The sequence below is a fragment of the Gadus chalcogrammus genome, chromosome 17 (genome assembly GCF_026213295.1).
Source record: "Gadus chalcogrammus isolate NIFS_2021 chromosome 17, NIFS_Gcha_1.0, whole genome shotgun sequence".
In the NCBI taxonomy this organism is placed as follows: Eukaryota; Metazoa; Chordata; class Actinopteri; order Gadiformes; family Gadidae; genus Gadus; species Gadus chalcogrammus.
Window position 1 is genome coordinate 16,002,197 of NC_079428.1, and position 15,087 is coordinate 16,017,283.

The following is a 15,087-nucleotide window of genomic DNA, read 5'->3' on the forward strand; positions in this document are numbered from 1 at the left end:
CAATCTACACAATTTTATACATTGGCATATGTTACATTACCTCATGAAGCCAAAACATATAAAAACAGTATTTTGATGTTCTTTTTTAGGGGAAAGAATCTGTTTTGAGGAGAGAGAACATGGATTTGAGTGCAGTGTTTCATTCTGCAAGAGATATGGAAAATGGGAAAGAGGCCATGTTTGTAGTTTCTAACTTACTTACAAACTCATAACAGTCATAACACTCATAACACACTGCTAACCTCACAAATCTCATACCTATTGCCTCCAAACCAAAAACAACCTTAGAGCCTATCAACAACACCATCAGGATGTGTCTACTTCATGTGAGGTCTTAATAATAACTCATTTTTAGTTAATGATTTTATTACCTCTTCTAAACTGGATTTTATGTTTTTAACTGAAACATGTCTGAAACAAAATAACCGACAGCTCCTCCCAACTAACTATCTTGATACATGTAGATCTGGAAAAAGAGGTGGAGGGGTTACTGCTATATTTAAAAAAAGTATTTCAGGGAAACATATGTTATTTGGTGATTTTTAATCATTCGAATACCTTTGTGTTGTATTGAAATGCTCCCCCGGGAGGGGGGGGGAGAAGAGAGCAGAAAACACGCTCTGATCGCGTGGTGTGGCCAGTAGGGGGTTGCACCACAGAAACGCGCTCTAACCTCACCTTCCTGTCCCACCAACGAGGAAGAGAGTGGAGCACAACAGTAAAGCTAAACTAAGCTAGGCGTCATCATGCCTGCTGCGGTGATTATGGAGGAAAACTACGATAAACTATTGGAGCAGTGTGAAACTCAAGAGCTTGAGGTGAGTTTCTCTTCCGGGTTTCAACAATTTATCTGTTAATACAGCCGTTAAAATGGTGTATACCTAGCCACAGTGGACTAAATGGCTACGATAAAACCGGCTAACGTTAGCCTAATGTGATGATAACTTAAACAGTAAGGACAGGTTGTAACAGTACGGTGTGCTATCAAACTACAAGGACAAGTTGTGACAGTAAGGTTGGTTATCATACATTAAGGACAGGTTTTAACAGTATGGTGTGTGTGATCATACAATAAGTACAGGTTGTAACCGTAAGGTGTGCTATCATTCCAGCACACCTTTTCTATTTTTTGATAATTCGCCTTCAGTTACAACCTTTCCTTATGTATGATAACACACCTTACTGTTATACAAGCTGCTCACAAACGTATTGAGAACGATGTCTTCAGTCAGAGGCTCCTCAGTTCGCTGCAGTAAGGTTACTAGAGGTAATTCCTACAGCAATAGACCCTATAATAATTGTCAGTTAGGTGTGTTCTTCTTTGTCGTTTATGTGAATTGCTGCTACAACACTTACATTTTCCTATTGGGATTAATGATATAATCTTTCCATCAATATCTTAACAGGCTCCGGGGGGCATAGCAACACCTCAAGTGTACGCTCAGTTGCTGTCCCTCTATTTACTGCATAACGACATGTGAGTACACATTATAGTTATGGTTTACATGAAGAGTAGCATCTTAGCAGGTGCCTTAATTAACGTCGGTTGTTTTCTCTTAGGAACAATGCCAGATACCTCTGGAAGAGGATACCACAGGTCATTAAGTCGGTAAGACCGATTCAACCTGGATAACCTATCCCAAAATACACGGCTAATGATTATTGAAACATTTCAAATATTAAATTAGGTTCCCCCCCAAAAAATATTTCCATTTTAATTCCAATGTGGAACTCACTATTTCTAACTGAAAATTACTTTCTTATATCACACTTGTAGTTTACTAGTACTGTTTGGTTATTTTTGGTTATTTGCGATTTGGTCAGCTCAACACATGAATTTACCAAATTGATATGAAAGTCTGTTGCAAATGGGATATGTTATATCATGTTTTATGTCAAAATAAATATATAGTAGTTGGGACTAACTGGTGGAAGGATCTGTATTAATTATTTTGGGATTTGTTTGAGTGGGAGTGAAACAGCCAATTTGGTGTTACCTATGTTACCTAAATGTAAGCCTAAGCTCATTTGATGAGTTTTGATGTTGCGTTCCTCTTGTAAACAGGCAAACCCTGAGCTAGCAGCTATGTGGGCCGTCGGTCAGAGGATTTGGCAGCGAGACTTCCCCGGCGTCTACACGGCCATCGCTGCCTTCCAGTGGTCAGAAAACATCCTTCCAGTCATGGAGTCCCTGAGAGGTACACCATCAACAACTGACTGTCAATGCACACAAACTACACCGCGGCTGACCAAAGTATTAGCTTTTTCAGCCATTACCCCATACAAAAAAATAGATTGAAGCTATAAATAGTATAAAGTAACGCAGTCGCAATTATAATCTTTATAGCTAAAGATATGATGCCTATACGCACGGTTGAAAAACAGGCGCAAGCGAGCGAATGAGGGCCATGGCCTGTGTGAAAATATGTTTCCCCGAACATTATTCCCTCAGCTCTCCAGCAGTTGTGTTCATCTTTGTTATGTTATTATACAATGTTCAGTATACTTCCTCTAAATGTTTGAAAGACATTTGAAACAAGGTGTTTGATGTAGGGATGTCCGATATTGGCTTTTTTGCCGATATCCGATATGCGATATTGTCCAACTCTAAATTTTCGATTCCGATATCAGCCGATACCGATGTCGATATTTGGGTTATTTTTCCTCAAACCTAATTTAGGTAACATTACATATCTCCTGTTGTGGAATTAACACAACGTGCTTAATGTTATTGTGATGCCCCACTGGATGCATTCTTGAATGCAACAAGGCTTTCCAAATGTTAACATTGTCTGTGCAAAATAAGAAAAATACTTCAACTTAATTTAAGGGAAAAGTGCCATGTTTATTTATTTTTATATTATTATTTTTTTTTTTTTAAATCCGATACCGATATTACATTTTTATGCTAATATCGGTGGGCCGATAATATCGGACATCTCTAGTTTGATGTGATGGGGATCACAGCAGTTCTTTGCATATTCTTTTAATTATTCAGTGTTTAAGTAAAGCCATGTTGGTTCTGTTGAATGTTTATCACCTTTTAGTTCTGCTAATAAATAAATATTATATTACATAAACATAATTAACCTTCTGGTTACTTATTGAGAATACTCTTTCAACTGTAAATTAAACATTATTATGATTAATTATCTTGATGATAATCTATCAATATAAAGTATCATATCCACTTTTGATATCGTATCGTCCAGCGCTGGGGTATTGGTTTGACTTTATGACCACTGACCATCAGGCGTCAGGCTCCAAAGCCTGGTTGACTTTAATCAAACAGGGTATAGTGTATGTTTTTACAGCAGTTATTGACTTTTACTTCATACATTCACATTCATTCTAGTTAAAGAATTCATTACTTTGAAATAGTATTGAATAAATGTTTTGGTCTATTAAAAAGTACAAATTAGTTGCATGCGAAACCCATTGACTCACTTGAACCAAAGTCCCCTTGAACAAAATCTAGATTATTTTAACAATTACTAACTTTGAATAATAATATTAATTACTCTTGTATATTGTATGTCTGGCCCGAATACATAAATTCAAGCTTTGAATAATCAACAAAAAGACTTGCGATGCGTTTTCATGTTTTTATCAACTGATCGTTTTTCGTTGTAATTTCTACAGTATTTCGATAACACAAAAAGCTTCAATATCACGTTGGATTTCTGCGTGGACGTCGGTCAGAGTCCGACTCGGCTCTGGGGGAGCTTCAGTGCAGCCCAAAGGTTTCCAAAGACACACAAGTTCCACAGTATGAGAATAGGCCTACCTCTGATTATCACACGTGGCACGACTAGCGCTTATCACACGCAGATCTCACTGGCACTGTTGGATGGACTGGGGGATGGATCGCCATAAGAGGAACAACCTCACTGTTTGTTCTACACAGGTTTTCGATATATTTATCGAAGTTATCATTAGTATGTAAAGCTTTTCTGTATATTTAGCCTAATTTAAACATTGAAATAGCTGCTAAATATGTTCATTATAAAGATCCTTCTAAAATCATATCCCCCCCCTTATCGTAAACTATATGGATGCAATTGAGCAGTGGGAGCGACACCATAGATAAGAAAACCTGGGGAGAACCCTAGAACATTTATTTCATATCATTAGGGTGCAAACCTCAAGTGCATGGCACCCTTTTCACAGTGTATCTGGATAACTATTTTTGTTGGAATTATATATTTTATTCAAGTTTTGAAATCTCTTCACCCTATTTGTAGGAGCAGGGCTTCTGAGAATTTGGTACCATTCCGCCAATAGGGGGCACTGTAATTCACGGTCAAAGTTAAAGGTTAATTACCCCCACCACCCCAATGCATAACAGATTCAGAAGCATGGTGTACATGCCTTATTTGGCATGCTGAACTTTTTTGCCTCTTGGACCCAAAATGTCGGTGTAGGTAATTTTTTTTTATCTGTACAGTGTACATTTCCCAAAGTCTTCAAAAAGTTGTTCTAAATAACCACATCTCGAAATTAAACACAATATGGTACACATTATCAATAGACATGTCTGATCTTAAATTTAAAAGGGATTTTTGATTGTGTTTACAATTATTAAAAAACGTAAAAAGCATTTTAATACTTTCTTTTGTTTTGATTATGTAAACTAAAAAAAAACAATATCAGAGTTTTCGTACTAAGCAATACATTGAAGGTTATATTGGAATAGTTCCGCTATAAATAGATGAAGACATTTGTAGGTTCGACAAGAAAGCGTTTTATTACATTACAAAATATCAGTGTTGAAACTCAACAACAGCAACAGCAAGGCACGGGTGTGCGGCCGTGTTTATCCACTGGTCAACATTCCCTGGGGGGTCGCTGCATCATGGACACGCTGGTCACGCAGACCTTGTTTATCGCTCCAGAGTCTCGACTTATGCTCACCCAGTGAGCTTCATCACTGGGTCAGCCGACATGGCGCAGCGCTGTAACATGTGACACCAGCAGGGGCCAGGTTTCCCCGAAAAGATCCCTGGCCAGCCGGCCGGGAGGAATGTGTGCCCTGGTCTGGAAGTGTCGGGTGTCACTGCCTCTGCAGGGTCACTATAAAGGACGTGATAGCTGCTAGCTCCTAGCCAGAAGCCTAAGCAAGCACGTTGAGAGTGACCGCAACACAGCATTAATCTCTACCCGCCTTCCACTCTCTACTGGAGGGCAAGGAGACGAGACCTTTTTGCTGCTGAACAGATATTCGTAGAACCACCGTAGAAAGAAAGAAGTATCTTGTATCGGGACGTGGTGCAAGGAAGTCCTTTCAGCATTTCAGTCATGGATGTCCAGAGGACTGGGTCGGTGGTCCGTCCCCCCAGCCCCATGGAGAGCCTTGAGAAGCAGCTTAGCTGCCCCATTTGCTTGGAAATGTTCACCAAGCCGGTGGTCATCCTGCCTTGCCAGCACAACCTGTGCCGTAGTTGTGCCAGCGATCTTTATGACTCGCGCAACCCCTACCGCTTCTCCGGTGGCGTCTTCCGCTGCCCCACCTGCCGCTTCGAGGTTGTGCTGGACCGCCACGGCGTGCACGGACTCCAACGCAACCTCCTAGTGGAGAACATCATCGACATCTACAAGCAGCAGCAGGAGGGCAGCAACACCGGCGGCAGCGGGAACCCGGAGCCGTCCCTGAAGCCCAAGGAGTCCAAGGAACCCCTGTGTCAGGAGCATGAGGACGAGAGGATCAACATCTACTGCATCACCTGCCAGGTGCCAACCTGCTCCATGTGCAAGGTGTTCGGCCAGCACAAGGACTGCGAGGTGTCGCCGCTGTCCAGCGTCTACCAGACCCAGAAGGCTGAGCTCAGCAACGCCATCGACACGCTGGTCGCCAGCAACGGGCGTCTGCAGGCCCTGCTCCACCAGATGGAGGACTCCTGCCGGGCCGTGCAGGAGAACTCCCAGCGTGCCAAGCAGGGCCTGGCCGAGCACTTCGACCTGCTCTATGCCGTGCTGGAGGAACGCAAGGGCCTGATGCTGGAGCAGATCGGGACAGAGCAGGACCAGAAGGTGGCGGCCCTGAGGGCCCTGGCCCAGCGCTACGGCGAGCGGCTGCTGGCCAGCTCGGAGCTCACGGACACCGCCGTGAGGGCCCTGGAGCAGGGCGGCGCTGCCGAGTTCCTCCTGGCCTCCAAGGGCCTCATATTGCGGACCAAGGACGCGGCCAAGGGCTCCCTGGGCGAGGAGAGGCCTGAGCCAGGGTTTGAGAAGATGGACCACTTTACCCTGTCCACGGAACACGTGGAGGCGGTCCTCTCTAAGATGGACTTCGGACTGCCTGAGGAGGATGAGTTTGAGGATGCAGAGGAGGAGGAGTAGGGCGTATTTAGTGATGGACTTTTGAATAACGAATGTGATTTTGCAGGTTTCTTGACCTCAATGTTATGGCAGGGACTCCAGTTGCAATAGGAGATGGTGCAGGAAAGTCTGTTGGTTGTTATTTTTGGCATTGGTTAACCGATATGTTAAATCAAATGTGAGCGCAATCGTATTGTTTTACTGCTGTTTTCTAATTTTTATACTTTTATACTACTACAACACCATTATACTGATATTCCTCAACATGATTTTGTGTGTTAGTTCGTACATTTTGTTTACATTGAGCATCTTCATAATGTGTAGTTAACATGAATAGTAGTTTCACTCTCATGTTGTTTGAATGCATCTCCTTTATGTTTCATAATTTTCCACATAATTGTTTGCAGTAAATGCATGTACCAGGATAAGAATCCACCTGAGAGCTGAAAATAAACCTAATATAAAGTAGAAACTGTGTCCTGGTCTTCCCTTTGGCTTACACTGATTTTATCATTGATGCGATCGAATATACAATGCAAAGAGGTTATCGTCGAGAAGTGATTCTGATCTCTTTCTCTTGGACTAACAGAGGTTCTCCCTGATAGCTTTTGATCTCTCTTAGCAAGAGATGGGTTTTAAAACAAACAAAACAAACACAAAGGCGAGAGCCTGGCTGTTGCCTTTGCTTGTGAAGCACAGTGAGGTGGTGGGATGGGACTATTTTTAAAAGCGAGATGGTGAGAAAACGATAGCCCTGAAATAGCCCTCGACTGAAGGGCAGGCTGGGTCCTGTTTCCGACCATAATCCCACCCCCAAGCCCGCACCCCTCCCCAATCCTCGCACACCAACTTGCTCAGCAGCTTCTTCCCATCTGGGGCCTGGTGGGGTGGAGGAGGAGGAGGAGGTGGTGGTGGGCGGCCAGGCATGTCTATCCATGCTCCCCAATATGAGTCATCTTTGAACAGCACGCTGATGGGTCAAGAAGTCGGTGGTATAAATACACGCTTGACTGTGGACATAAAAAGACCCTCCCCTCCCCCAACCGCTCTTAAGGCGACCTGCTTGGCCTGGTTTGGATGGAAAGCTGCTGATGCACGCCTGTTGAAATCAGATGGGGGCCAGACTCACGCCTCTGTACAACTGCTGTTGCTGTAATGAGGTCATTTTACAAATCGCTCACGTTAAGTAGTACAAAAGGAAAGTTGTGTGATGGCGTCAACCTTGGTGTCTCCATGTTTGCCCCTTCCCTCCAGATAACACAGCACACCCTACAGAACCACATTCAGTGGAAACATAAAGGCCAACCTTGATGACCTCTCTAGTTATCTGCTGCTGCTATTTGTTATTACTCACCATGGAGTGGGTATGTTCTCTTTCAAAAATGACCTAACCCCCCAAACTCAACGCTCTACCATGGAAAAGGGTTCAGTGGTGGCGGTGGTATGTTGCCAAAAGTGGGCCGTGTGGCGGGGGGGGTTCTTGGAACAAATTCTTTGGCCTTCTGAGACAGCTGCCTTCCCTCATCGCCCACACTTGTTATTGTTACTGCTGCTTCCTCTGCAGCGCACACACACACACACACACACACACACACACACACACACACACACACACACACACACACACACACACACACACACACACACACACACCAAGCAGTTGCTAGGCTATGAAACGGGGGAAGGCCGAAGCCCGAGGGGGCGGAGTGGTTTTTCTACATGGTCACAGTCGGAGCAGGTCGGCGGGTTTCCGTGCGTTCATCAGTAGGCGCTGCGGTATCACAGCAGGAGGGTGTTTTAGATGGCGGGGCGGGGCCGCTGACAGGAGGAGGCAGATACAGTCGCTAGCGTCTCCACAGCTCTGCTCGCTCTACAGGCCGCTGGCTGTGGGACAAGCTGTGTGTAGAATGGGGACCTTAGTGTCATGGACCTGGTAAGCAGTTGGGACTGTAGGAAAGTGACGGGATTTGTATAATTGGCCAATACCCTGAATGCCTTTCATAGCTACTTCGATCAACATCCACAATCCTTCGTATTTGTCCTCCAAGACTTCTCTTTGTGAATCATATTCACCGCCTGGTTCACGCAATGTAGATTCAAAAAGTTTTCAAAAAAGATTATAAAAACGATTTATGTTAATTACTTACCTTAATTGATATGCAATAATTTCTGGTTTTATTATAGCTTTTATCGAAAAGGATTTATCACATGCCACAAATACTTCAGGGATAGGTCAGGGGAGCTCACGAATGTCGATGGGTGGAACTAGTGTGCTGATCGCTGAAAACATCTGTGGTCCGTCCGAAGTGTATGCATACTGTGTGCAACAGTAGTACATCGTAAGGGTAGCTGCAGTATGTACCACAAGTTAAAATAATTATTAAGTGGTTTGGAGGGCAGCCTATGCATGTGTTATGTGTTTCCCATGCACCTCATGCAGTGTGCTTGTGCCTCCAGAGGGTACGCGTCAGCGGGCGTACGGCCTGGTGGCCCAGGCCTACACCTCCATAGCAGCTCAGGACTTCGCCGCCTTCGTGGGATACTCAGTGGATGAAGCCGTGAAGGGTACGTCTGAAACATGCTCCAACTTATGGAGAAGCTATGACTGCATGAGTCGTAGCATTGATTTGGTGTTATTTTCTAGACAATGTTATTTTCTACACAACTGCATTATGTGTTCATTCATTCATAACTGAGGTGTTCAGTAAGTTAGATTTTTTTATATTTTATAGTACTTGACTACCACCTTTTGAAATACACAAAATCCAGGTTTGAGCAGGGAAGGGAATCTTGCTCATAGATGCCTACATGGAGGCTTTGAAGACGGAACCTTTTCTACAATATCCCTGATTAGAGTTACTAGTAAGTGTTTTGCGTGTGTCCGCTCCATTGCAGGCGTGGTGAGCCAGGGTTGGCAGGCCGACCCCAACACCAGGATGGTAATGCCCCAGAAGCCAGGTAGGTGGCACTGTTGCTCTTCTTCTCCATACCCTCCTGTTCTTTGCACCAGATGTGGCCCTGGCATTGGACCTCTGTCTTTGTCTGGCTCGGTTCGCTGACACCCACCTCGGGATGTCCAGCTTGGGAATGTTTTTTTCCCTCGTGACTGACTCATTCGCTTTTCTAAGTTTTCATCTGGAAACTTTTTATCCTCCACTTTTTTAGGGGGGGATTGGATCTGAACCCATCCTCTTCCCCCTCATCAATTTGCTGTCATCACCCCCGCCCACCGGGCTCGTACCGGGTTTTTTTGGCCAATCAGTTGGAATCCCCCCTCTTCCTTCAGCTCGATCCATCTCTCCCTCTTTCTCCCCCCCATACCCTCTGACAGTGCAGTGTGCAGAACGTCCATCCATCCACCTCGTAGGATGGAGAGAAAGATTTATTTACTCGCGCAAACATAAGAGGGCTGGATAGGTGGGAGACCTGCGGTCGGACCTCTGTAATCAGTCCACCTTGTTGTCCAGGCATCTGCCGCGTACATACACAGCAACACAATCAACAGAACGGAGCGGAGGAGCTTCACTGTGTGTCTCTGAACCAGCCTGAGGGGAGACGGCTCCTCGACCTGGTTCTGAATACAGGGGCTACCCTCACTCTCTACAATAAATTTTTCTTCTGGGCGGAAGTCAACATGGTGTCCGTGTCGCAATAGAACATGCTGTGTATATATCACAATATGACAACACATTAATGCAACACAGCACCAAGTTTAATTCACATGTTAAGGAGGCAGATCAAATTAACATGCACGGATCAGTGCTGCCCTCCGGCCGGGAGGGCAGCACTGATCAGCGGGAGCTACGACACGATGTCGGAGAGCTTCTGGCTCTCTCTCTCTCATCCTCCTCCTCCTCTCTTCCTCCTGCAGACCCTCCGCCTGTATCGCTGGTTCCCAACGAGCAGCAGCTTGCCCGGCTGACCGACTACGTGGCCTTCCTGGAGAACTGACAAAGCTTTAGCGCCTTCTTCTCTTGATCCACCACCACCACCACCACCACCACTAGGTTGTGGAGGGGGTGGTGGCCCACTTGGCGAGGTGAGGGGCCCCTCTTGGTGGTCCCCTTAGCAACTGCTTTCAAGGCTGTGAGCAGGAGGTGAACCAGACCAGACCTGAGTGTGGATCCTTTAAGACAGACGCTCTGCCGTGGTTGCGTGTGCCGACACTCTTCATCACATAATGTGTATGCATTATTCATCCATTAAATGTCCTGTTCTTAGCACTTAAGAACTCCCAGTGTTCCCACAGCTTGCGCTAGGTGGAGGTTGTGGTTGAGGACCTCTTGAGGGCCACACGGGGGGCAATTGATTGGACCATCTGTTGCCCTTGTGTTCTTTGTTTATGTTTACGCCTGGTGAATAAATATTCTCATGTCTCAGATGATACATTTGTTTAATTTAAAGAATTTAAACATTTATTTAAATGTGATTTGTTTGTGATAATATGTGTGACATGGTTGGGCTCACTTCTGTATGTTGGTCATTTTTTTAAATGTCCTTCTTGGTTCAATAAGATCATCGTTTATTGTAGAGTAATATTGCGACTAGAAGGCTAATTGGAAGGAAACATAATCGGTGTGTTGTGGGTGGGTGGGTATACATCTGTTGGTCTTGAATGTCGGGCTGCTTAGCATGTGCTCAAAATAGTGCACTGCATTGACCAACAAGCACAACTATAATCGAAGATCTTCTGAACTGTCTGGAAGTATAATACAGTAGTACAAAAATAGCAGTTAGTATGCGTTGCCCTGTGTTCCCGTCAGGCCTGGCTCACATCTGGTGAGTCAGAATACGCCAAAGAGAACCGTTAGCCCATTCATGTGAAAAAAAATTATCAGAAACGTTTGAGGAGCCTAACGGAGAACCAGACTGGGAGAGCTCCCCACAACCTCAGCGGTCTTCAAGGAGGTCCTCACCCTGGAACACAACCGTGCCAGCTCAATGAAGGTATGTTCACAGAGGAGATGGTTCTCTGTTTCACCTCTTGCCAAAATGCACAAGTTCACATCAACGGTTCTGTGTCTGGCAACTCATAGTGCACACACTAGCCCACCCTGTCTACCTCCTGTCAGTTGTTTATACTTGCCCCTTGCATCTAAATTACAGATGGATTCTGTTCCAGTTTATTCTTCACCACCCCCCCCCATACACAGTGATAACACGATGTGCCGTTCTAAACATAGCAACCCCACAGAGTGTTTGTGTCCCTGCTGTTAGCGTAAACACGTGTTGATTTGCATGAGTCCATGTGTTGAACGAGCACCAGAGTGTGTATGCATTGAGGAACATCGAGGTCACTGTCCCCCTAGTGGTCAGTATGTGAAATACAGCCGGCCTTGACGAACGTCTACTTGATTAAGATGTGATTGGTTTACAGCTCTGTTCACCACTTTTTTTTTGTTTTTTTCACCTGTTGATTTTGGTAGCTCTGTTTTAGCCTTATACATCCGCACTGATCTTATCCGTCTTCTGATGGATCTCTTGGTTGTGTATTCAGGATTAGCGTGTGTTGCTTGTATTTCTGTCTGGCGGCTGAAGCGTGTGGGTTCTGCTCAGTGACAGCAATCTTCTAGAACAGAACGCCGTGGCAGTTAACTCACTCCGGGTTTAGTTTCCTCACTCTCCGAGAGGAGACGCCTGCCACAATTAACGATGATTTACAGATACAACTTGAATGACAAAAATAAATCCTTTTAATTGCTGAGTCTAAGCTATAATAAGCAGTTGAAAACAGCACATGGCTGGGTAGGTGGATCCTACATCCTCCACACAGATGTTCACACCCCCCATATCCCAGTGTCCCAGTCCATGCCACTGAGGTGCTGGGGCCGGAGGCGGCCGTGCTTCCAGTACACGCGCCATTTCATGCAGCACCATAGGTTAGGTCAATAAAAAATGCCCCAGTCTGCCCATCACAAAAATTTACAGGTTTGAATCGCATTGATTTTTAAGTCTTTTGAACACTACTACTACTTTGTTACTTAAGGTTAATTCATATGAAGGTCATTAAGGGTTAGGCATTTTGCTCGAGGACTGCAGCTAGGCTACAGACAATTGGGATCAAACCCTAGCCCTGGTCCACTACCCAGACCGTTTGGACGCTTCAATAATTCCCCTAAATTGCATGCATCATTGTTTTATATTTGTTGCATAGGCCTACATTTAACGGCATGAGGCAGCTTAATTTACAGGTGCATTTGAAATACACTACAATTGACTGCATGAATTAAACACAAATTCGTCTTTCCATTAACACATATCTGAACATTTTCAATATTCCTTTCGGGTGACGGGAAGTTTGCTCTCTCTGTCTATTTCTCTCTCTCTTCACATCCGGGGGGAGTATTGTTTCCAACAAGGAGGGTGGAGTCAGATGGCTTTAGCAGGCAGTAATGGAGTAGGTATGGTTTGAACCAAGAAACATCTCTGCTCTAACTGGCGGAAGACCAGTAGAGGGCAGGCTCTGCTGAAACGTGCAAGACTTTCAAGTTGAGTCTCTATAAATAGTTTTGCAGGACATGGAAGGTTTTGCTTGTGATTACTCTATGAACATATGCCATTGATGAAGCCTGCATGCAAAATAAACCTGCATTTGTGTGTTCATGTGTGGGTGTGTGCGGTGTTTGTATTTGTGTTTGTGCGGGCCAAACATACACTCTCCTGGTTCTTGTCTCAGGTGTTTGGCTGTAATTCTTCATTAACAGCAGTAAAAGCGTTGACACATCCACGGTGAAATCGTTTCCATGTGGACCGCCGAGTCATTACAGCCATGAGAGAAAACCCGGAGGGGATGCGGGTGTGGGAAAAGTGGATGATGAGAAAGGAAAAGTGGGAGGAGGGAAGGAGGGAGGGCCCCGAAGGAGAGAAGCAGTAGTGGAAAAGGAGGAGAAGGGGGGTGACAAATTCCAAGAAGACGAGCCATTATCTAAACGGAAGGAAGGGCGGAAGAGAGACAGAGGAGGAGACGTGCGTGGTACGATCGCCACGATATGAGATCATTCGCCTGTTTTCACTAGGTAGCCCAGCATATCTGGTGTGTGTGTGTGTGTGTGTGTGTGTGTGTGTGTGTGTGTGTGTGTGTGTGTGTGTGTGTGTGTGTGTGTGTGTGTGTGTGTGTGTGTGTGTGTGTGTGTGTGTGTGTGTGTGTGTGTGTGTGTGTGTGTGTGTCACACACCTGCTGAAACTGACTGCTGTCTATTCTAAAATTACTATGAACTGAAGTTCACCTTATATTTCTAGCTGCAGCTTCAGACCATAGACGGTAAAGGATTTGGCATAGCAGAAGTTTGGAGGCTAAGTCTGTAGACCTGTGCCGTATGTCGTTAAAGTGTTTAACGTTCAGTGGGCTCTGTGGTGGAAGCTGTGTCAGAGATTTCCTGCAGTCCTTGAACAGGTTTTAACAAGATTCTTTGTTTGAAATGAACCCTGGCTTTAACAAAGAGGCACATCTGTATGTTGAAGAAGACTGTTTTTTCTTTTGTGCACAGATGGACTTAATTCTAAAAAGATTTGGATTTTTTCTTCTTCCCACAATTTGAGAAGGATATTTGTTTTAGATGCAGCTGTTTTTCCACAGCACATGGTCCTCAATTAGTATCAATATTTTTTTTCCCTCTCTCGTGGAAGATAATACATTGTTTGACAATGTATAATATGTAAGTGTAACCAAACTGAAGGAAATGTCACTTGACATTGAATGTGTAAACTAGTTGGAGTCCTATGTTTTAGGGGCTTTGAGAGGGTAGAGCCAATGAAGTCATGAGTCAAATGTTCCTTCGTCTAAAACCACTCAGGAACTCTGCTTGCTTTATGACACTCATTAAATCATAAATTCATTAATTCCTCCATTGCTTGCTTCCTTCCTTCGTCCAGTCGAAAGAAGTTCAATATCCCACCTTAACTGGATCATACTTTTTAATCCATCAATAATTCCTTTGTGTGTGCGTTTGCTTGCTTACTGTTGATGTCGTTCCTGTCGTCAGTTTAGCCAGGGAGTACAAACCGATGTGTGGAGTGTGTTGGATAAACCTTTTGGTTGTCTAGGCTGAAGCCTTATTGAACACAGACCCAGGTTCTCTCTCTCCCCGCCCACGGACAGCGCCGGTGTCTCTATGTTTCTCACTGCACTCCCCTTCCCCGTGTCTGACCCCTTCACCTTCCTGTGCACGTGTTTCCAATCTATACCGTGTGTCTTTGAAGTTTGTGAAGTGATTGTTTGGTTTGGAGCGTTGCAGAAATGCTTGGTCACGCGTGCTAGCGACGGTCATGAGAGGTTTCCCCTTGGAAGTCGGCATAAAATACAGTACGGAGACACACTGGCGCGCACACGCATGCAGCACTGACACTGTGACGAGTGTCAGTGAGAGAAATAGAGGGAGAAAGCAGAGGGAGATAAATAGATCAGAGACAGAGAGAGAGCAGAGAGAGGGATCAAAGGGGTCCTACTACACTGAAGGTGATCCTTAAAGTGGGGCAGAATATGAGGATGTAGAGAGATAATCCTGGACAGGTGGACTCGTGGATGGGCACGTTTTATTTTGGAGGAATTCTCGTTCAGATATTTGTTAATCGACGATGTAGCTACAGTATAACTGACATCCTTTTAGCCTGAGTAGCCTTATTCTAGATAGGTATCTCTGAATAATGCTGCAAGAATGGCTCCTTTTAAATGTGTACTTGTGCAATAAAAGCTCTGATAATAAAGACTAGGTAAGCTGCTGTCTACTGCCCAACATGAACCACCATAGCTGCTCTTGCTGACTAGTTTGA

General features: G+C 44.7%; 2 protein-coding genes across 2 annotated transcripts; both read left to right on the forward strand.

The window, feature by feature from the left end:
- The first annotated feature begins 661 nt into the window (after positions 1 to 661).
- On the forward strand, positions 662 to 10,723 carry cops8 (COP9 signalosome subunit 8). The gene is made up of 7 exons (XM_056575540.1): positions 662 to 818; positions 1,407 to 1,477; positions 1,561 to 1,609; positions 2,066 to 2,198; positions 8,776 to 8,883; positions 9,214 to 9,276; positions 10,190 to 10,723. Exons 1-7 carry the CDS (start codon positions 747 to 749, stop codon positions 10,267 to 10,269), a joined length of 576 nt encoding a protein of 191 aa, XP_056431515.1. The 5' UTR covers positions 662 to 746; the 3' UTR covers positions 10,270 to 10,723.
- trim63b (tripartite motif containing 63b) lies at positions 4,999 to 7,033 on the forward strand. Its single transcript, XM_056575539.1, has one exon. It carries the CDS (start codon positions 5,299 to 5,301, stop codon positions 6,337 to 6,339), a length of 1,041 nt encoding a protein of 346 aa, XP_056431514.1. The 5' UTR covers positions 4,999 to 5,298; the 3' UTR covers positions 6,340 to 7,033.
- Positions 10,724 to 15,087: the final 4,364 nt, after the last annotated feature.

Excerpts from the sequence above, each read along its gene's own strand:
- cops8 (XM_056575540.1), top strand. The coding sequence starts at position 747 with ATGCCTGCTGCGGTGATTATGGAGGAAAACTACGATAAACTATTGGAG. Across the intron at positions 1,610-2,065 it reads TACCACAGGTCATTAAGTCG|GCAAACCCTGAGCTAGCAGC; the intron begins GTAAGACCGATT and ends TCTTGTAAACAG. Across the intron at positions 9,277-10,189 it reads GGTAATGCCCCAGAAGCCAG|ACCCTCCGCCTGTATCGCTG; the intron begins GTAGGTGGCACT and ends TTCCTCCTGCAG.
- trim63b (XM_056575539.1), top strand. The coding sequence starts at position 5,299 with ATGGATGTCCAGAGGACTGGGTCGGTGGTCCGTCCCCCCAGCCCCATG.